The sequence below is a fragment of the Lontra canadensis genome, unplaced genomic scaffold, assembly GCF_010015895.1.
Source record: "Lontra canadensis isolate GAN:19392208 unplaced genomic scaffold, GSC_riverotter_1.0 scaffold91, whole genome shotgun sequence".
NCBI classification, from domain to species: Eukaryota; Metazoa; Chordata; class Mammalia; order Carnivora; family Mustelidae; genus Lontra; species Lontra canadensis.
The window spans coordinates 3,193,171-3,215,515 of record NW_022631085.1 but is presented as its reverse complement, the minus strand read 5'-3'; the positions used below and the strand labels follow the sequence as shown (position 1 = coordinate 3,215,515).

Sequence of the window (22,345 nt, the reverse complement as noted above, 5' to 3'; positions counted from 1 at the left end):
ACTAGCGAACATTGTAGACATTCTGGGCATAGCCTCTCTGCTGCTATCTTTTCTTTTTTTCTTTTTTTTAAGATTTTTATTTATTTATTTGACATAGAGATCCAAGTAGGCAGGCAGAGAGAGGGGGGAAACAGGCTCCCCGCTGAGCAGAGAGCCCGATGTGGGGCTTGATCCCAGGACCCTGAGATCATGACTTGAGCTGAAGGCAGAGGCTTAACCCACTGAGCCACCCAGGCGCCCCTCTGCTGCCTCTCTTCTTTCTTGCCAGTGTGGCCATCCGTAATAGACACGTGAACAGGCGTGGCTACATTCCCCTAAAAATTTCTTATAGATACTGAAATTTGAGTTGCTTCCTGTGTCATATATTATTTTGATTTTTTAAAAAACTTATCTATGTCTGTTAAAGTATTCTAAACCCATGGGCCAGATATAAACAGGTGTGGACCCGTGGGGTGCCTGTTGAACTTGGCTGCGAGCTCTTGGTGTGACCCGAAGCCAGTCAGTCCGCCTCCCTGCCTCTGGGTTCTTGCATATGGAACATGGAAGGGTTGGGCCACGGGGGTGTCACACAGGCCTCTGCCTGCCCCCCGCTTCTGTCCCTGCACTAGATGTCCACAACGCGTCGTGGAGTTCTCTCCCACTGAGTTCTTTTTGGGCCACCCTCCCAGTGACCAGTGTCAGCAGACTGGAGCTGCCATACGAAGTGACCTCTTTTAGCCAGTCTGGGACTTCAAGTTCTCTTAGATCCTTTCCGGCTCACGTATGCCGGCATTCATGGCTGGAAGGTTCTGCCAGCTCATTCTTTGAGAACACTCTGGTCTCCCCAACTTTCCCCAGATCTCTGATGGCTTTCTTTGATTTTTAGAATTAAAAAGCATCTGAAGACTGGGTGATCGTTATGTAGGGTGTTCATTTGATTATTTTCCTTTAAACTCTTAAATAGTCTCAGTGTGTTTATAATTGTTAACTGTTCTTCTTTGTATGATACATTTTATTTTAAAAAGGACAATGTATTCCTTGGTAAAACTACTTGAAGCTGTTCCAACAGGTCTAGGACAGGGTTTCTCAAGCTCAGCACGGTTGCCGTTTGGGACCCGATAATTCTTTGTTTCTTCGTGGGGTGGAGGGGCACCGTCCTGCTCATTATAGGGGTGTTCCGCAGCATGTCTGGACTCAACCCAGCAGAGGCCAAGTGGCACCTCTTCCCCCTCCTTGCCCCCCCTCCCAGTTGGGACAATCAGAGGTGTCTCCAGACACTGCCAGGTGTCCTGTGGTTGAGAACCGCAGGTGTGTCTCTGTCCTCAGACTTTGGTCATCTAGCTTTTCTCTCTACCAGTTTCTTCTGCAGATTTCCAGGGAAAGCCTGTGCATGCAGCAGCATAGCGGTGACTGTCCATCATAAATGTAACTTAACTTACATATCTCTTTTATTTAGCTTGACACGCATGATGGTAAGTCATACAGAAATCCAGAACATTTTGAGTCGCATTTCTTTCATAGGAAAAAGCTCTGCAGCCAGAGGGAGAAACTGACAGGGTTCAGTACTTGGGTTGTGTTATACTTGGGGTGGGGGAAACTTCCCATAACCCCTGGCTCTTCTGACTGAGTGTCCAGTTTCTAACTTGTCTTCGCTTAATATCTCCTGCCCTAGTCTCCATCAAGAGATACTTAAGAGCGCAACTGGCTCTTCTTGACCTTGAATTTGCCGCTCAGTATAGTGTTGGGGGCAGGGGGTAGGGGTAACGGGCTTCCAGAGATGGAGTTTGTTAAGCTGTTCGGCATGAAACAGATGAGCCTGGGTGTCAGTTGGAGACCTTGCCCCTAGCTGGGACACTGAAGCCTCTGACTACATTAGGATAAAATATGTAGCCTTTGGTTCCCTTGAAAGGTGTTTGCATGTTCTTTCCACTGGCGAATTCCTACGCTTCAAGGGTGATGAGGTGTTTACCCACCGGAAGGTGTGATGGAAGACAGAGGCCTGAGGAGGTCAGACAACAGTGGGGATGCCATTTTGGTGGGATTGATGGGATTGTTTTTCTGAAATACAGAGCCTGGCATCTATCATGTACACTTAATGTGCTTTTTAAAATAGTATCCGTAGGCCGCCATCAATATTTAGCATTTTGAGTCTTGGAAGATTTGGGAGTTTCTCCTCTTCTATTTATCCTTCTCTCTCTTTGTTAGGATAGTTATCGTTCTGTATGGTAATTAGCCATTGTGTATTTCTTTGCTGATCAGATCATACGGGGACCTTTTCTTTTTTTTCTCTTTTTTTTTGGCTTGCATTCCTAGAACTGGACTTGGCAAATGGTGCACATTCAGTAAATGTAAAGTAGGGGAATGACTGAATGAGTTAAAGTTTTTGAATAAACTGTGTTAGTCAGGAACTGGGTTGCAATTGGCAGAAACCTTGCTCAAGTTGACTAGATTGAAAAGGAAAGTGGGATTTTTGAGTCACAAGACTGAAAAGTGAGAAATTGCTGGTTTTGAGCATGACTGGGGTTTCAGTCATGGCTGGATCCAGGTGTTCCGGAGGGAGTGACAATCTCCCCCCTCACCCCCCCGCCTGTCTCTCAGCTGTGCATTCTCCATGGTGTTTTCTTTTGTCAGGGAGCTGCTCACCACATAATTACCGTTCATCCTGTCATCTGAGTAACCCCTGTGGGGAGAGGCCCCATTAGCCCATTTTCCCATTAGTCTCAGCAAAGCTGTGGGATTGGGTCTCACTGTGGCATTGCAGTTGGCCATGTGCTTATGCCTGAATCGCTGGGGCCAAGGAGATGGGATGCTTGGATTGATGAGCGTTGTGTGGCTTCTGTGGGAGCTTGGGGTGGGACATGAGCAATTCATTTATGGCCGAAGCTCATTGAGATAAAAGAAAATCGGGGTATTGTTACCAGAAATGGGAGTGGATAATGGGCAGACTGAATGAACAGATGTCCTACACAAAGAGACATCAGGTTTTTCAGGAGTTGGGCTGGAGTAGATGGTTCATTTCTTTCCCACATTTCTCAGTGTGGAAGCACTATTAGCTCCTGGAGTGGGACACTTGTTTTTCATTGTTTGCAAAAGCTTTTACATCCTTGACTCTCACCCATCACAAAGCTGTGGCAGACCCCAGGCCCCCTTCTTTACACTGACCGCACTCATCTCCACCCATTCCCAAATACCCCTTCTAAAGAGAGTTCACTTAATACCTGTTTCCCCTAGACCGTGAGTCTCAGGAACGCCAGGCCTGCCTTACTCTTCAACACACAGGGCTGATACACAGTAGGTGCTCAGTTAATCATTGATAAAGAATAGCCTCCACTTCTGGAGAAGCCAGGGCCATGGAACTGATGGGCCACGTGATGTTGTTCCCTCTCTACACATGCTCTGTGCTGTCAGCAGCTGCCCCTATGATGGCGTTGGTGGGGTTGGTGTGTTCTGGTGGCGCGATGCCTGCAGCCTGATTTTCCCCACTGCTGAGGAGACACCTCTGAATTTGTTATCTTCTATCCCCAGCCACATCTAGCCCCTACCCACCCATCTGTTTATGTGTCCATCTGTCCATTCATCACTCCACAAACATTCACTGAGGATCTGGCCATGGTTCAGATTTCTGTCTGTACTAGCTGCAAGCTAGTACAGACAGAACTCGCTGCCCTCATGGAGTGGTCATTCATTCTAATTGGGAGAGACAGATGATCAACATTAGACATAATAAATACGCTGTATAGTGTACAGTTAGTTGTGCTATGGAAAAGAAAAAGATTGAGGCCGGGGTGGAATAGGTAGGGCTTACAGTTTCAAATAGGATGGTTAAGGGCGTCACTGAGGAGGTGACTTGAGTAAGGGCCCACCGGGGAGTGGAAGGAGCACGTGCAAAGACCCTGTGGCAGGACAATGCCCACCCAACGGAGGCCAGTGGGGCTGGAACAGGAGCTGGGGGGAGAATGGTAGGAGAGGAAGGGAAGAGATTTTACAAACCAGATAGGCCCTGGGGCTGGAGTCAAGACTTTGGCTTCTGTGCAAAGTCAAATGGACTGACTTCAGAGAGGCGGGTTTTTTGTTCTTATTTTTTTTTAGTGAGCTATAATTTACCATTTTAAAGTGTACAACCCAGTGGTGTTTAATATATTCACAAGGTTGTGCAACCGTCCCCACTGTCTAATTCCAGAACGTTCCCATCATCCCAGAAGGAAACCCTATAGCCATTGATGGTCACTCCCCATTCTCCCAGCCCAGGCACACTCATCTGCTTTCTGTACCTGTGGATTTGCCTGTTCGGGATATAGAAGTTGGAATGACCCAGTACGTGGGCTTCATGTGTTCTGGCTTCTGTTTCAGTGAGCATGATGTTTACAGGGGTCATCTCTGTCACAGCAGGTGTCTGTGCTTCCTTTTTTAATGGCTGACTACTATTCCTTTGTGTGGAGATACTTGGAGCGTTCTGAGTAAGAACACCTTCGGATGAGAGGCTGGTGCGTCACCCGGCTTGTTAATGTCAGGGCCAGAAAGGAACCAGCTCTACCCCCCCAGCGCCTTGTTCTTGGAACCCAGTTAATAGATTCTCTGGAAGAATGGACCAAGGAGTTTGGACTGAGTCCTATAGCCAGAAATGAAAACAACGGCCATTTACTGAGCCCTTGGTAGTGTGTTCAGCACTTCGTAGAAGTGCGTGATTTCTTGCTGCTGGCCGCCCTGCGATGGTGTATCCGGATTCGCATTTTGTAGAGAGGAAAGCAGAGGCTTGCTTGGAGAGGGGAGATGAGGTGTCCAGGCTCCTACAGCTGATATGTGGCAGAGCTGTTGGTTTTGATTTTTAAGCCATGTTACCTTCCAGTAGGTAGTAAGGAAATGAGAAGGCTGTGACCCCTGCACCATGGCCCTGTGCTGGGCCCTGCACTGGGCCACAGCCACACCGGAGGCAGGGCTCCAGTGCCAGACCCTGACTTCCGGACACTCTGCTCTGAGCTCAGAAAGGTGGGACCTGAGCAGTTTATGTCCTGCAGAGAAAGCCTTTAATGGCTCTGGGATCCTGGGGCTAATATGGGGGATGGGGACTGGTGTGCATCTGTTGAGGTCCAAGGTTGTCCAGATGGCTTCTGATAGCATGTTCTGGGCAGTCTTTGTGGGATGCCTGCCATTAGCCCCGCCTGGCGACACCTGGCCCCTGTCTGTCCCCAGCGGTATAGGAGAGGCACAGGAGTCCGCCTCTTGATCTCCTACCTCCCTCCCAAGCAGAGCAGCCTGACCCCAGATTATTGAGACTGTCCTCCCTTTCTCCTGGCAAGGGAGATGAGGAGCCATTGTCTCAAGCATCAGAACTGAAGTTCCGGTCGGCTGGGAGCCTGGTGGTTAAGTCCCAGGAACCACCACAGGGCTTAATGCAAGTCTGACTTCATGAGGAAGGGAGTACCTTTGTGTGTTAGTTTTGCTTGCCCTTTTTTTTAAATTTTATTTTTACTTTATTTTTAATCATGTTCCTTTCCTGGGGCTATAAAATTATATATTCTGTGAGCTGGAAGGAATTTTAAATAGTGCCATTAACCATTTGCATCCAGCCCTGTTTCACAGATGAGATGTGAGGCATGGGGAGAGGAGGTAACTTGCCCAGGGTGTTCCTGTATGCCAGGGATTGTTCAAGGCCTTGAAGATACCTCTGTGTATAAAACCAAGTCCCTGTCTTTGCGGAGCTTCCACTGTAGTCCAGGAGACAGACAGGACATGCACATGGTGGTGCTATAAAAGGTCGTGGTAGTTGCTGTGGAGAAAAATAAGCCAGGATAAAAGGATAGAGAGCCAGAGCAGGGTTGTTTTGGGTGGAGGGGCAGGGCAACCTCTCCAAAGGGTCGGAGGGAAGAACCAGGCCACCATCTGCATGGAAAGGTTGTTTCAGGCAGAGAGACCACAGGGGCAAAGGCCCAGAGGGATTATACTGGGTGGTGTTGAGGGATCCCCAGCATGTCTGTCCGCTGTGATCTGGAGAAGGTTGGTGCAGAGGCCAGGACTTGGAATTCCCAGTTGCCCATTTATCTGGTACATTCTTTGAGTGTTTAGTGAGTGTCTGCTATGTGCTAGACACTGCCTTAGGTGTTTCCTGCTGCTTCCAGGGGCCTGTTGTGGGACGGGGTGGGCTCAAACACACTGTGGGGGGTCAGGGGGAGGGCAGCTGCTCTTAGGGTTGTGTCTGTGATGCAGGGACACAAGTCAGTGCTGGACGCTCTGCTTACAGGTGGCCCTGTCTACATTTGCCGTCTACGTGACCATCGACAAGAACAACATCCTGGATGCCCAGAAAGCTTTCGTGTCCTTGGCCTTGTTCAACATCCTTCGATTTCCCCTGAATATTCTTCCCATGGTCATCAGCAGCATCGTGCAGGTACAGGCGAGGCTGGAGGGACCTGAGGGAGGGGGTTCTGGGGAAAGGAAGTAAAAGGGCCTACAGATCCTGCTCCATACAGCTCCCCCTTCATTACCTGTCCCAACGTGCCCAGTTGGCTGGACGAGGCTCACACCGGTGGCTTTCGTGCTGTTTTGGTCATGCCCCAAAGAAAGGAATACGTTACTTATTGACTAGGAACTCACACTTGAACGTACAACACAAACACTGCATGCAACCAGGCTTCCCCGAGCTCCGTAAGGTTCTGAAATACCCTGTTCGAGGCAGTCTGTTCCTCTCTGCTCCGTCGTCCTCTACTTTTTCAAAACTGTGTTTCTTGACTTACTAAATTGATTTCACAACCCACTGATAGACCTCAACCCACTGCTGGAAAAACCCTAACCTAGATCCCCCAGAAATCCAAAAGTCCATGGCAGTGACTCTATGAGGTGAGGAGACTGTCTACTCGGTCACACTTTCACTCCATGTGAAGGAGCTCCTGTGCTTTCCAACGGGAGGGATGTTTTCGTCGTCTTCTCCCCAGCATTTGAACGCATTCATCCTGAAAACCCAATTATCAGCCACACGGGCAAATGACCCTTAAGATTTGGTTGTACAACTCTGGTTAAAAAAATAATTAAGCAAATAAAACCCCTTTTTGTTATGAAAAATTGCAAATGTACACAGACTAGGGTGAGAACAAACAGTGTTAACAAACTCCATGTAGCATCTACCCAGGCTGGACATTTTGCCACACTTGGCTCATCCTTCTTCACTCTTCCCCTTTCCTGCTTCCTTTCTTCTTTTCCTTGCCAAATAATTCTTTTCCTTCCTTCGTTTTTTTTAAGATTTTTTTAAATTTTTAAGTAATGTCCACATCCAACTTGGGGCTCAGACTCATCACCCCAAGATCAAGAGTCACGTGCTCCACCAGTGCAACCAGTCAGACTCCCCTGAAGAATTTTAAAGCAAATCCCAGACCTCTTGACATTTCACTTGTAAATATTTGAACATGCATGTCTTCTGTTGTTCAGTGGTTTTTGTGTTTTTGGTTTTTTTTGGGTTTGTTTGTTTTTTTTGCTTCAGTTTATTTGTAGGAGATAGAATTGATAAATAACATGGTGTAAACTTAAGGCGTATCCAATGAATGACCACAGGAGTGTTTGCTGACACCTCTAGCACATTGTTCGTTTCCTTTTCCTGTCGGGAACGTGGAGACGCTGTCTCTTGCTGTCTCTTGGCTCGCAGCGTGTGGAGGGCGATCATTCAAACAAACTTATTGTTTCTGAAGTCCCTTGTCTTCCAGGACAATCTCCCTACCCTCTTTTTTCATACCCGTGATGGGCTTTGGAAGGAAAACAAACAAGAACCCAAACCTGTTCTGTGTCTCATTCTAAGGGACGCTACACGAAACACGAAGCTGCCAGGGGAAACCTCCAACAGCTAGCCTCGGTCGTTTTTTTTTTTTTTTTTTTTTTTTTTTTTGCAAAAATGCTTTTAAAAATAACTGCAGTTGCTTTCTGTGTAGGCGAGTGTCTCCCTCAAACGCCTCAGGATCTTCCTGTCTCATGAGGAGCTGGAGCCTGACAGTATCGAGCGAAGGACGGTCAAAGATGGTGTGTGTACCTTGGGTCCCTCTGTGCCCTGAAGGCTCCCCTCGGGTTGGGTGTGAGGCCCCAGGGAACAGGAGCTCTGCGGAACCGGGTGGGCGTCAGGGCCTTATCTTGCACATCCCAGGCCGGTGAACTTCAACTTCTGTTTTCTTGGTGCTTTCGCTAAGAGGCAGCCCATGGGGTGGGGCCTCCCACTCAGGGGCCCGTTTCGGGCTCAGATCTTGACTCTGTTCTGGCCAGATGGGCAGGTGCAGCAGGGACACTGGAGACTAACCAGTTCCAACCCACCAGCTCTGTGTACCTGGGCAGGTCAGTTGTCTGCTCTAAGCCTCAGTCTCCCTATCTGGGTAATGGGAATGAAGGTATCTTTCTTTGTCAGGGTGTTATGTGGATTTTTATTGGTAGACTTCTTTCTTTGCATACCACAGGGCTGAGCTTTGGGACCGCCCATGGAGGTTTCAGGTTCCTGGAGCTCCTCCCAGCACCCTGCAGGTGTCCTGTTGGAAAGCCCCCAGGCTACCTGGTGCAGTCCAGGCCTCAGCACCCCCTTCCTAGGCTGCTTGACTTTTTGAGATGCTTATCCACACTCCATGGTTGCCAGACGGGGCACCTTGGCGGCTCTCAGCCGTGTCTGGTGGTTTTCTAGCTTGTCTGACTCAAGTGACTTTTCTTAAATTACTTAAATAGCACCTTCCCATTTCCTCCCTGTTCTGTGGGTGTGGGTGAGGGAGGGAAGGTCAGGTTAACCAATAACTGCCTCCTACCAGAGGTTTTTGTTTCTTTGGTGTGCAGGGGAATTTCTCTCTCTCTTTGATAGCTTCAAAACACGCCCATCTTATCTCTAGGTGGTTTTAAGGAGGCTCTTACTGAAGAGTCAGAACTTGTTTTTTTAAGCGAGGGACGGGAGGTAGAGGAGAGGAAGGGGAGGGAAAGTAAATGAAGACAGAGGAGCCTGGAGCTTAGAATCCAGAGCCACCGCTGTCGGTAGAATGCCAGATTTGTCTAATCGTTCTTCCCTCCCTCATTCCCCCCCCCCCCACCCACCCACCGCCTGTTTCACAGCCTGCTTTTTCACAGTGTGACTGGTTTTTCAGAAAGACTGACCTGTTGTGATGTGAGCCTGGCAGGAGGGAGAAGGGATGCAGGGAGAGGCGTTAGGAGACAGCCCTACAATCCAAGTTCCTTGGGCCCAGGACCCCCCTTGAATGAGAAGGGAGGGCTGAGGGTGTGGTGAGGGCCAAGGGCCAGCCTGATGGAGAGAACTGCTTATTCCCCATTGACCCTGCCTTCTGCTTGGCACCCCAGCCAGAGTTGCCCGATCCTCCCAAGGTGGGGTGAGGGAGGCCCTGGAGCCTTGAGTAAACCCCAAGGGGTCCTCCTGCCTCTGCCAGATGGGCATCTGGGTGGCACAACCTCCTGGCATTCAGGGCAGAGCCCTGTTGTGGTTTCTCTCCGCTTTGTGGGGCTGGTTGGGGTTCTTTAGAAACCGGGAATGAGGGCGCCTGGGTGGCTCAGTGGGTTAAGCCGCTGCCTTCGGCTCGGGTCATGATCTCAGGGTCCTGGGATCGAGTCCCGCATCGGGCTCTCTGCTCAGCAGGGAGCCTGTTTCCCTCTCTCTCTCTCTGCCTGCCTCTCTGTCTACTTGTGATCTCTGTCTGTCAAATAAATAAATAAAATCTTTAAAAAAAAAAAAAAAAAGAAACCGGGAATGATGTAACAAGATAATGCCCAAGTGCAAGTGTCTAACATCTGGCCCTGAACTAAAAAAGATTAGAAAGGAGAAGAGAGTTTCCTGCTGATGCTCAGTCTGGGGACTTCTGTCCTTGCCTTTGCCTGACATACTGTTGCTGGTGCTTTTCAGGCGGGGGCGCAAACAGCATCACCGTGAAGAATGCCACGTTCACTTGGGCCAGGAGTGACCCTCCAACGCTAAGTGGGTAAGCCAGGATGTAGAGAGCTACGAGGCTGTGGTCAAATGTAGGTTGGAATTCCAGCCATACTCTCGTTCTGTGACACTGAATTGGTTGCCTTTCTGAGCCTCAGTTTACCCACTGGGAAATAGGTCAAGTCATACCTTCTTGGGGGAGCAGGTGAGCGTATGCTGGCACAGAGTGTTCCCTGGGATTATAAATGACAGAGATGCTGAGTAGGTAGGCTTAGGCAACAAATGGAAATTTTGGGGTTGTATCACCGAGTGCCACACTCAGGTACAGTATGATCCAGGGACTCATTGTCATCAGGATCTTCTCCATCTTGTCTCTTTGCAGTTTCCCTTTGTGCTGTTTCCTTCTCAAGCTGCCTCTTCTTTCATGACGACAAATAGCCCTCATTGGCCAGGAGTGTACCCCTTAAGCTGGACTGGAGACCCACCTGCCTCTTATTGGTCTAAATTGGGTCATGTGTCCCTCTTTGAGCCAACCACATGCCAGGAGAGACACAGCACTCCCGATTGGCCAGGCTGGGTCTGAGGCAGTGATGCTGCAGGTGGTGGCGGACGGGCCTGGGTCTACTGAAAGGAATTCTTTGCAGCCGGGATTTGCTGTTGGGATGGAATTGCTCTTACGGTCCGCGGCTACCTGAGTCACCCTTTCTTGCCATTTCCCGGTCTGAGACCCTCCCACTACCCAGCCCTTATTTTCCAAAGTGCACAGTGTCCGGGGAGTTGATCTGGTTCCCCAGGCCACTGGTCAGGGGCCTCTTACTCCTTTCTGCCTTGCTTGGTGGCTCTTTGAGGCTTCCCCAGAGGAGTCCCCAAAACACAGGGATGGAAGGGACCTTTTTAGGACCACATTTATTCCCCCTGGCCCCTTAACAATTACCCCTCCCTGGGTGGTATTAACTCCCTGGTTGTGTATTAACTCAGAAAGAGGGGACAGACTCTTTAGAGAAAAGAGTCTTTGTAACACCTCCCTTGCAAACTCCCGGTGGGACAGTGTGCTTGGAAAGTTCTTCCTTATGCCTAACAACTGCTTCAGTTTTACCTTTTCTCTTTTGTTTCTTTGTCTCTCTTGTCTTTTTGTTCTAGTCACCCCCATCCCTCCAATCTTGAATTCCCAAAACCTTTCCCAGTGCAAACCTTTCCTCTCCTCAGCTGTAACGATATCCCATTCCCACCTGGACAGTCACAGCTGCCTCACTGGGCTTCGTGTTCTGTTGTGATCCCATCATCCGGTCCCTCTCGGCCCAGGACAAAAGCATACTCGGTGGAACCGTGCAGCACTTTCAGAAGCACTAACCAGTCAGTGACCGCGGAATGTAACAGCATTTCCACTAAGAGGTTGAATCATAATAGCGTCCATTGAAAAGCATAGCTAAAGGAAGGAAACCCAAAGAGGCCCTGGGCTCGGGGTGCCTGCCCCTCCCTGGGTGCGTGGAATTAGTCCCAACTTGGCAGCAAGCGACGGCCCCATGTCCTCGGACAGGCAGTCTTGCTGGCGGAGCGTTGATCTTATTGTACTTGGCATTGCCGTCTTTGAGGGGGTGATTTCTCTAGAGACCCGTTTCTCACACTCAATCATCTTTGTCAGGGCCCGAGGCTTCAGAACTCGAGGCTCCCATCCACGAGGTGTGAGTGTCTTAGCACCGCGAACTGTGATGTCTTCGGGTGTGGCTGCCCCCTGCCACCTCTTCAGGACACCAGCCTTACTCCCCCCTGCCTCGTCCTCTGTGGTGGGCGTGTGGGTCCCTGACCACACCTGTCCTTTCACACCTTCAGGCCTTCTCTCCCAGTTGTTCACAGGTTTCCGTGTCTGGTGCTGCTTCCTTTTCCCTTAGAGTTCACACTGAGTGAGGTGTCTGTTCCTCTGGGCACCTGCATTGGCTCCGTTATTGTGACCTGATCCCCCCCCCCAGGTGTCTCCCGCTGCCTCTGCTTCTCTGAGACACATCTGGATCCCAGCAGCTGTATGGAGCCTCACACACCTCAGCCCCCTGAGACCAGTCACTGAGTTTAGCTTAGTGGGGGAAATGGCGGGAGTAATTTCCAGACTTTCAGGGCTCGTGACAGCCCTGCCTTCTGCCTCTCTCCGCTCAGGGTACATCCAGCTGTGCTGGGCCGCCACCTGTTCAGGTGAGGGCGAGGCTGAGGCAGAGCCTTTGTGTCATTTCAGCATCACCTTCTCCATTCCGGAAGGTTCCTTGGTGGCCGTGGTGGGCCAGGTGGGCTGTGGAAAGTCGTCTCTGCTCTCAGCACTCCTGGCCGAGATGGACAAGATGGAGGGATACGTGGCTGTCAAGGTAGGACGAAGACCGGGTGGGTGGGGGGCCGCGGGGACTTCTGCCGGCCTGAGGGGAAGGGCGAGCGGGGTGCTGTGTTTTGTTTCATGACGACCCTTGTGTAGGAAGTGAGAGCAGCGAGGAACTCCCTCTGTCTCTCCCGTTCTCTCTGCCCTTCTCTCTGGCCCCTTGGAAGGCGAGAGTTGATGCCAGTAATTTGCTGCTGTATCCCAGCGCTGAGACTAGTGCACAGCAAGTAGTAGGCGCTGAGTAAACACTGAGTAGATACACGGATGCTCCCTGCTCTTTTTGTATCTGTGTTTTATAAATGTAGCAAAACTTAACATTTGTTGTGTCTTTGGGACAGTTTGAAAGGCTGCTTTAGTGAACAGATGAGTCTCTTTGGCAATCAAGAGCCTTGTTTTATGCATGTGGCTTATTCCCTACGGAGGACTTCACTGGTATAGAAAGCTTACCTCCAAGTTTTGTTGATCCAGCCTTTCCTGGAGTGTGGTCTACAGCAAAGTCACCTTGCAGTTTGGGTAATAGACTGTTTTGGGCTCCCACAAGCTTGGGAAATACTGCAAACTCAGATTCCCTCCCTCTCAGAGACTCAGACATTCATAAAGCAAAGGCTCTGAGAAGTCCCGCAAGGAGAGGAAAACTTACTTAACTTCGGTTAACCCAGTGTGTCCCGGAGGTATTTGCCCATACTCTTCCTCATCTGTTCAACAGCTGTTTGCCTCCCCAGAAATAATGTCTCCCAGAATCTGTTTATGGAGTTCTTATTTCAGAGCAAAATCCTTTCTTTGTTTACATTCCTTTAGCCCGGCATGTGTTAGTAGAGAAGTACACGTTAATATTTGTTGGATCTAAACTGGTGACATTTAGCTGTTATTTTAAGAAAGCGCCATCACTGTTTTCAAGTACACGTTACTAAAGTGAGATAATGAACAGTGAGACTTCGCTTGACTAAAGAAAACTCCGAACCATCCACATTGTGTTGTTTCGTTAATGAGTTTCTACCCACACAGCACTGTTGACCTTGCGGGCTGGATGGTTTTCTGCTCTGGGGGGCTGTGCTGTTCCTTGTAGGACTTTTAGAGCATCTCTGACCTCTGCGCACTAGATGCTGGTAACAGCCTCCGGTTGTGACAACCAAGAGAGTCTAGACTTCAGATGTCCCCTGGAGAGCAGAATTGCCCCCAGCTGAGAACTGCTGTTTTAAAGTCAAAAGCCTTTACAAAAATGCTGGATCTAAAAGCTGAAGGAGGATCCACTGAGGATTTGGTGTGAGGGGCTGACAGATTTCTAACTGGTTGTTTTGCCGTGCAAAGGAGCATTCTAGAAATGTGCTTGAAATACTGATTTTTTCCAAATATTTTTATTGGGTAGGGCATGTGCACACCATGTCTGAATGATCTGGGCTCTGTGGTGAGGCTTTGCGACCTTTTAGCCTCTTGTAAGTTACAGTATTAGAGTCAGCAGTTCAGTTATTTGAGAATGAAGATTGAGGTTAGGGACATCTGGGTCCCACTCCCAGCCTTGTCCCCCTAGAATTCCCGTAGGTAAGAATCTTCACTTGTTCCTCTTTCCCTCCCAGTAAAGCCCGGACTCCTCACCAGGACCCCTGGCCTGGTGCGACCGGACCCCTGGTCTCCTGCTCGTTCCTCCCACCACGTTCCAGTCACACTGGCCTTCCTGGTCCTAGGACGCACCAGGTTCTTCTTTTTGCCCGTGCTGCTCCCTCTGACGGGATGCTCTTCCGCCTCGTGTTTGTCACACCAGCATATCCTCACCTGTCCATCCTCATTTAAAACTTCCTTCCTGAAATACATGAAGCAGATGCCCTCCCCCAGCCCTTACTCTCATGACATTCTTTGTAGTTGATCACGTGGGAATGAACACTACACTTTGAAACAGACGATTTTGATACGGAAGTCCTTGCCTACACGTCATCGGTGAATTCCCCCAAGGAATTCTTCCCTGATGACCAAAACTAGGTCTCCCTCTTTAAAGGACTTCTTGAAGGACTCCTGCGTTTTCCTCTCTTAGCATTTAGTGTAACTGTAATCAAATGGTCTTGTTTTGTAATCATGTTAGGAACTTCTTATTCTTGAGAAGCAGGAGTTTTGTTTGCTGCTGGAGGCACTCAGTGAAATACTTAGTAAACGTAAAACAATAACCTCACCAATGTGGATTTGCACTCTTGAATTCCTGATACTAGAGTCCGTGTCTGACCTGGCATGGGGTCTGATCCCAGCTCTGGCATCCAAGGCTGTCGTGACTCCGTTTCCCACCTCCTGAAACAGTGGGTGTGATGAAAGTATCTTGGGAAGTAGGGCCCCCCTGGTGGGTGGGCTGGCTGACTGCCGTCTTATTAACCAAGGCTCTCTGTCTGTTTGCTGCCTTCTGTCTGTGCCTCCTAGGGCTCAGTGGCCTACGTCCCCCAGCAGGCCTGGATTCAGAATGATTCTCTCCGAGAAAACATCCTTTTCGGCCGCCAGCTACAGGAACGGTATTATAAGGCCGTCATTGAAGCCTGCGCCCTCCTCCCAGATCTGGAAATCCTGCCCAGCGGGGACCGGACAGAGATTGGTGAGAAGGTCAGTACGGCTGCAGCATGGCCCCTGTAGCAGCCACAGAATTTTAGGGGCTGATGTTAAATCCTTACTCTTCCATTTGTGGGCGTGCGCGTTGACCGAGGGTGGCTGATCCATGCTGGGCTCAGCTGGGCAGCTCCGCTCCACAGTACAGGCCCACTGAGCTCGGTTCCGGACCATGGGCTTGGCTGGGGTCTGCTCCACACGTCTTCCTGCAGGGGGAAGCTCTTCTCATGGTGACTGCAGAAGCCCAAAAGAACAACAACAACAAAACCCAAACTGCACACCCCCCCAACAGTGTCCTGTAAAACATGGTTGTTTTCACCTGATTGAACTGAAAGATAAGGGACGGTGAAGTGCACGCTACCTTAGCAGCCACGTGACCGCAGAGTCACATGACAGAGGGCACTTTACAAGGGGGAGGGGTATCAGTGATTCAGAGGGCCACAGTCCCCTACAAAACAAGGGTAGTAGTAAAAATAATGATATAGTAGCTAATGTTCAGCATTTACTGTGTGCTAGGTCCTGTGGTAAACATTTCGTATGCATTCCCTCTCTATAGCAAGCCCATGAGATGGTATTTACTGTTGCTTCCATTTCATGGTTAAGGGGGAAGAGGCATAGAAGGGCTAAGTGACCTGTCTGAGGCCCTTCCCACCTCAGGGTCTTTGCACAGGCTTTTCCTCACCCAGCGAGCCTGTTCCAGCACTATGCTGGTTATCTGGTATGCTTGGGGAGTACAGATGTTCCACAGCAGCACCAAGGAGCTTTCCTGACTCCTTAGTTACAAGAGGGTGGCTCCACCAGCTTCCTTAGTTGCCAAATGATTTCTTTTATTTGAGGGACATCTACAGCTCCTTGGAAAGAAAAAACAACTGTTAGCAGGACTCTTTGGATTTACAGTTAGCAGAGGAGCCTGAGCTAGTTGTTGTTTTCACCCAAGTGTCGTCTTCCGTCCCTTGGAGAATTCTGATTCTCCCTGCCTGGGTCCCAGTACCAAAATATAGAGTGAGAGAATATGATTGGGTCTGGTGTCTGCCCCTGGGCCAAAGAGCTGTGGCCAGAGAGGCAATCCATGAGAACCCTGGCTGCCAGGACCCCAGCTCAGTGCCTAGGGAGGGCGGGCATCTGTCAGGAGAGACTGGGCAGTTAACTGGTGGCGGGGGGGGGGGGTCCCTTTGATTCCCCAGCCACATACGGAAGTAACATTTGGTAGGCTGTTGCCGGAGAGAGGTCTGGGACTGCTGCTGTGTGCTCCGTGGAGCGCTCCCATGTGAACTTGAAAGCAGTGCCCTTCCTCCTGGAGAGGGGGGCTGGGTTTTGGCACTCCCAGAGTACAGCCTGCCTCGGTTCTGTGTGGTTTCCAGTGAGTGATCGATCAGAGCAAGCTCACAGAAGTGTCCACTATTAACTCTAGTAGCAGCAGCGGCAATAGGCTCAGTACCGCATCTCCTGGTGCCTTCCTTGTAGCCCCCCATCGTTTGCGGCCACCAGCCAGCCTTTGCTGAATTGCCACTCTGTGCTGGGTGTCCGCTCAGCAGCTCGTAGAGGCTAGACCCCATGGCAGTCCTTGAACCCAGTTCATGTAGATACGATCTCATGCTGTGGCCTTGGGCTCCAGCGAGAGGAGGCCAAAAGGAGGTGGTGTTGTGCCGCAGGGCCACCGGCCCGGGTCTGCTGCGTCCTGAGTGGAGCTCCCCATCTGCAGGTTGCAAGGCTCCCCGGGATCCCCACCCTTCTGCTGTGTCTCTCCCCAGGGTGTGAACCTGTCTGGGGGCCAGAAGCAGCGAGTGAGCCTGGCCCGGGCCGTGTACTGTGACTCTGACATCTACCTCTTTGACGACCCCCTGTCAGCAGTGGATGCTCACGTGGGAAAACACATATTTGAAAACGTGATTGGTCCTAAGGGGATGCTGAGGAACAAGGTATCTGCTGATGGGGCAGGGCTCGGGTATCTGGCTGTCTCACATCTTCACTTAAGTCAGAATGTTTCCCCTTGGGGAATCCTTCACTTCCCACTTTCCAGGATTTTCTTTTTTAAATTGGACTTAAGAACACGTTTCTAATGTTTCCCTTGGATACCTTCCCAGGACAGCCTGCTTGCTTTGTCTTGGTAACGGGATGTCCTTAACACTGACTTGTGGTCCTTGTCTCCATGTGGCCAGCGGAGGCCCCTCTTCCTAATTTAATTACAGGGCTGGCCTACAGAGCGAAATCCCTTCCCCTCTGACTGAGCAAGCAGCTCCCCTGCTGAGGTGGCCGTGGGCTGAGGGACAGAAGTTGGGGGCACAAAAACTGCTTTAGCACTGTAACGTGACAGGAAATGGATCTTCTCTTAATGATGATGATTGTTTTTAGGGGAATTACAGGGTGATTGGGAGGGAGCACTGGTTCTTTTTTTTTTTTTTTTTCCCCCTTCCCCCTTCTGGAGAAAGAAATAACACACATGCCCTTGTGATGAGATGAGATTCAGAAACAGATGAGATTCAGAAAAAATACGAGAAAAAGAAACACACAAGCAATTGTGTACAATTGGGATTGTGCTCATAGAGATTTTCTTTCTTTCAAGTCTTAGAAGGTTGTTTTTTTGTTTTTTAACTTTTTTAAATTAAGATTTTATATATTTATTTGACACAGCAAGAGAGGGAGCACAAGCAGGGGAAACGGGACAGGGAGAAGCAGGTCTCCTGTTGAGCAGGGAGCCGGATGCGGGGCTCAATCCCAGAACCCTGGGATCTTGACCTGAGCCGAAAGCAGATGCTTAATGACTGAGCCACTCAGGCCCCCCCAAGTTTTAGAAGGTTTCATATCATGCATATATATATAGTAAGCAATGTGCTGCTTAACCTATTGTAAGCATTCCCATATACACCCCAAAATTCCGTATAAATGTAATTTTTAAAGAAATTTTTGGGGCGGCTGGGTGGCTTAGTGGGTTAAAGCCTCTGCCTTCAGCTCAGGTCATGATCCCAGGGTCCTGGGATCGAGCCCCACATTGGGCTCTCTGCTCAGCAGGGAGCCTGCTTCCCGCACCCCCCCAACTCTCTCTGCCTGCCTCTCTGCCTACTTGTGATCTGTCAAATAAAATAAAATCTTAAAAAAAAATTTTTTTTGTTATCAGAATGATACATGCCTTCATGGTAACAAAATCAAAGGGTATGAGAATATATGTAAAGTTGGGGGGGCGGTCTCTCCCTTCTCCTGCACTCTAGTTCTTGCCTTGAGAGCAGAGGTCAGTAGTTTGGTTTGCTTCCTGATTTTGGACCACCCTTGAGCTAAGAAAGGTCTTCACATTTTTCAGTGGTTGGGACAAAATCCAAAGAAAAATAGTCTTTTGAAACTTCTGAAAATGAAAATGGCATTGAACTGAAATGCCGGTGTCCATACGGAAAGCTTCACTGGGGCACGGCCAGGCCATCTCTCCCTCTTGTGCGCGGCCGCCTTCCCACTGCAGCAGCATAGCCCAGTTGTTCCATCACGACTGGAGGCTCCAGAAAGCCGATCGTATTTACCATTTGGCCCTTTAAGGAAAAGTTGGTCAACTCAAGCAGTTTGCTGAGTGGCCTTCCCAACCTTGACTTACACACGCGTGTATGAATTTTGTAGCGTCTTTTTTGGGGGGTGCTTAAACAGGCCATTATATGTGAATTGTTTTTTATCGGCTTCGTTCTTTTATCCGTCCACTGTGCCTTCCCCTCATCCTTCAAATTGTCGTCCACAGATCAGCTTCTCCATCACCCTTGTTAAAATTGCAACCCCTGCCCTCAGCCCTTCCCCTTTGCTTCGTGCAACACCCAGCACCCACTTTGTCTTACATCTCTCCATCCTTTTCTCCCCCTGACCGTGGAGTGTGAGGCTGGGGGGCCCGTTTCCCTCCCCACTGCCCCCCACCTCCTGGCAGGCATGGGTCGAACAAAGGCACCCACAGATCGGGGCGCCCCAGGCGCTCAGACTCAAGCTGGGCTGGTGAGGTGTTGGGGGATGCCTGTCGTGCCCGGGCGCTGACCCCCGCCGGTCCCTGCTCTGCCCGCAGACACGGCTCCTGGTCACGCATAGCATCAGCTACCTGCCCCAGGTGGATGTCATCATCGTCATGACCGGCGGCAAGATCTCGGAGATGGGCTCCTACCAGGAGCTGCTGGCCCGGGATGGCGCCTTCGCCGAGTTCCTGCGCACGTACGCCAGCAGCGAGCAGGAGCAGACTGAGCAGGATGAAGGTAGGACGCCGGGGTGCCTCACTGGGCCCCCTACTGCCTCCCGAAGGTTCCCCCAGTCCCCCTCTAGCTCGCCTCACCAGCCCCTTCAGGAGCTCTGAGGAGGGATCATCTTTCGGCTCTCGGGGTTGACTTGAGAGAGGGGGTCCCAGTGCCCTACGGCTGCGGCGGTGGACCTGGGCCCGGGTCCTCATCCTTCGCTGCAAGGTGGCTTTGGGGCAGCCGAGCTTCAGGGTTCTTGTGGCAGGAATGGGGACAGTGATAATTACAGTCCTGGCTCCCAAGAGGCTGTGGGAAGCAGTGACATGTGTGGCATTCAGAACAGATGCTGGGGCCGGGGGACACGTGGTGCCTGAACGAGTGTGTGGGCTGGCAGTTGGTGAGACTGGATTCGAGTCCCACTGCTCCTTTTACCAGGGTCCTCCAGACCCTTCTGAGCCTCAGTTTCCTTACTGATAAAACAGCATAATAACAGGACAACCTCCTGGCGTTTCGTGGAGAGTTAATGTGCTCGATGTGTTCCATCGAGCCTTGGGCACGGTGCCCGGCACAGAATGTCCTATGCACGACAACTGCTGTCATAACTCTCCTGGGAAGAGTGCCCATCATTCACCCCCGCGCATGTGGCACCGGCCAGGTCACCGCAGACCTGCCCACCCCCAGCCGCACCCCGTGTGCTCTCCAGAGCCAGCGCTCGGCAAGCCGGGGCCTCGCCCTGTCCTCATGTGGAGGCTTCTGTGGTGAGACTTCTAAGAATCTTTTCTCTCTTCTCAGTTGGATTAAACTTCAGGGGCTTGGTTTGCAACCTTCAGGCTGCCCTGTGTGTTCCTCAGTCAGACGGGAGGCTCAGAGGCTCCTCCTTTCTTCTTGGAGCTCTTACCCCACAGAGGTCACCTGACACCTTTTCTACTTTGCCTTCAGTTGTCGCTGAGAGAGGTCATGGGTCCTGCCCTGACATCCCGCTTCCGGGAGCTCATGACAGACTCCCTGAGCCTCCAAGGCATGTTCCTTTCATACTCCATCCCCAACCAGGTCTGCGACTGTCCCCAGGGGCAGGGCTGCAGGTGTTCTGGAAGTATCTGTGACGGGATGCTTGCTGAGGGCTAGCCGGGTCTCCTGTTCTCTGCGAGAGTTACCTCCTTGATGCCTTCCAGCAACTCAGGAAGGAGTAGAATTGTTGTTCCCAGTTCCCTGGTGAGGACGCTGAGGCTTAGAGAAGCTGGTCCCTTCTCTGCCAAGACAGCCAGGTTCCCGTCTCTCTGAATGGGCCTGGTTGCTGAGAAAGAGCCATTTACGGTTCATCAGTATAGTCATTGAGCCAAATTTCAAATTTACTGAGCACCTACTGTGTGTCAAATGCTTGTGTTCTTTGCCTAGGGCTGCTGTGACAACGTAGCACAGACGGTGTGTCTCACACAACAGAAATGTAATCTCCCACAGTCCTGGAGGCTGGAAGCCCAAGACCTGGGTATTGGCAGGATTGGTTCTTTCTGAGGCTCGGAGGGAGGGTCCGTTCCACGCCCCTCCCCTGGCTTCTGCGGGCCTGTGGGCAGTCTCTGGCCTTTGCTGGCCTGCGGAGGCATCACCCCCAGTATCTGCTTCGTCTGTACACAGTGTTCCCTGTGCGGGAGTCTATCTCTGAATTTCCCCTTCTCCTCATGACACCAGTTATGTGGGATTAGCCCCCCCACCCCATGACCTCCTTTCAACTGATTACACCTGCAGATAACCTGTTTCCAAATACAATCACGTTCTGAGGTCCTGGGCACTTCAGGCTTCCACATAGGAATTTGGGACAGGGGTGCAGTCCAGCCCGTGATAGTTTCAGGGAGAAAGAAGTGGACGACATCTAGACAGATCCCTGTCCTCACGGAGCTTAGAATCTGGTGGGAGAGAAGAACAAGAATGAACCAAGGAAGTACTTTCATAGAGCGTGAAGTGCTGTAAAGAAAAAACTGCGGATGATGAGCTGGGGGCTGAGGGGTTGGCACAAGGCAGCCCAGGGGGCTGGTCAGAGAAGCCCTTTTTGAGGAGGGGACAGTGGCCTGGAAAGGAGCCAGCAAGGAGAACATCTGGGGAACCGTGTTCTGACATCGGAACAGCAGGTGTACAGGCAGGCCTCAGGCCTGGTGTGAGGTCAGTTTGTTGAAGGAAAGAAAAAGAGGCCAGTGTGGCCAGACCACGGTGGGCAGGTGACTTGTGGGGGGAGGTGGGCCTTCAGGGTGAGGTGTTTGGGTTTTGGTCTCCAGGCACTGAGAAGCTGCTGAACATCAGAGACAGGGAGCAGCTTGTCCAAGGATGCATGGTGGCTGCTGGTGGGGTCGGGACCTCAAGTCTGGCGTCTAAGCTTCAGTCTTCTGCTCCTTCCTCCAGTGGTCTCCATGTCTGCCCCGGGTGGGGGTGGGGGCCTCATTCATTCCTCTGCTCTGGTTTGCTGCAGGGGTCCTAGTGGTTTGTCCTAAGTGCTTCATTGAGATGGAGGTCACAGAACACACAATCCACACACTCAAAGTGTTGTGTGATTTTTGGTGTGTTCAGTGTTGTACAGCATCACCAGAATCACCTTCAGAACATTCTCATCACTCCTCCAGGGAACCTCATAGCCGTTAGCCATCCCTGCACATTTTCTCCTGGCCCCCCACGTCCTGGGCACCCATGCATCTCTCCCTAGATTTGTCTGTTCTGGACATTTCACATAAATGGACTTCTAGACTGTGTGGTGCTCTGTGCCTGGCTTCCTTCCCTCCGGGTGAGGTTCTCGTGGCTCACCTGTGAGGTAGCGTGTCTGTGTCTCATGCCGTTCTGTTGCTGGGGCCTACCGCGCCATGTTTTGTTCTTTCTTTCATTAGTTGATGACTGTTCGAGTCGTTTCCAGTTGTGGCTGGTACAAATTGTGCTGCCATGAACGCTAGTGGTCTTAAAAGCAAAGCATCTCTTTTTGCCAGCGTGAGGCAAGAAGTTTCTTCGGCTTTTCATTCCTTATTGGAATGAGTTCCTGCATGTCTGTGCTTTCGTGCCTGGGGAGTTCTGCCTTAAGTCTTAACCTCCTTCCTTCCTGCTGGAGAGTTGGCACCTTCTGATGGTCAAGCCGAGGTCGTGCTGGGGAGGGCAACCTCAGGAGCACTGTATCTTACAGACTTGCTTCGGTTGGGTGAAAATGACCCTGGGTGCTTTCTCAAGCGACATGTCTGTGTTCAGCTGAATCTTCCTCCCAGAATGTGTGGTCTGTCTCCCTTCTAGCCTGGTGCCCAGGGAGTGTCCTTAAACCCTGTTGACCACAGATGATTTCTCTCCCTTCCCTTCCTCTGTCGTTGCCAACAGACCCGAAGCAATTGT

The 22,345-nt window shown here is 50.8% G+C and overlaps 1 protein-coding gene across 1 annotated transcript in view; it reads left to right on the top strand.

Moving 5' to 3' along the window:
- The window catches only part of ABCC1 (ATP binding cassette subfamily C member 1), a 127,894-nt gene that overhangs the window by 80,429 nt on the left and 25,120 nt on the right, over window positions 1-22,345 (top strand). Inside the window, exons 13-19 of the mRNA XM_032836225.1 lie at window positions 6,218-6,364; window positions 7,893-7,980; window positions 9,839-9,914; window positions 12,087-12,213; window positions 14,622-14,798; window positions 16,553-16,720; window positions 18,829-19,012. Of these exons, the coding sequence (XP_032692116.1) occupies window positions 6,218-6,364; window positions 7,893-7,980; window positions 9,839-9,914; window positions 12,087-12,213; window positions 14,622-14,798; window positions 16,553-16,720; window positions 18,829-19,012 (967 nt within the window). The remainder of the gene's footprint in view (window positions 1-6,217; window positions 6,365-7,892; window positions 7,981-9,838; window positions 9,915-12,086; window positions 12,214-14,621; window positions 14,799-16,552; window positions 16,721-18,828; window positions 19,013-22,345) is intronic.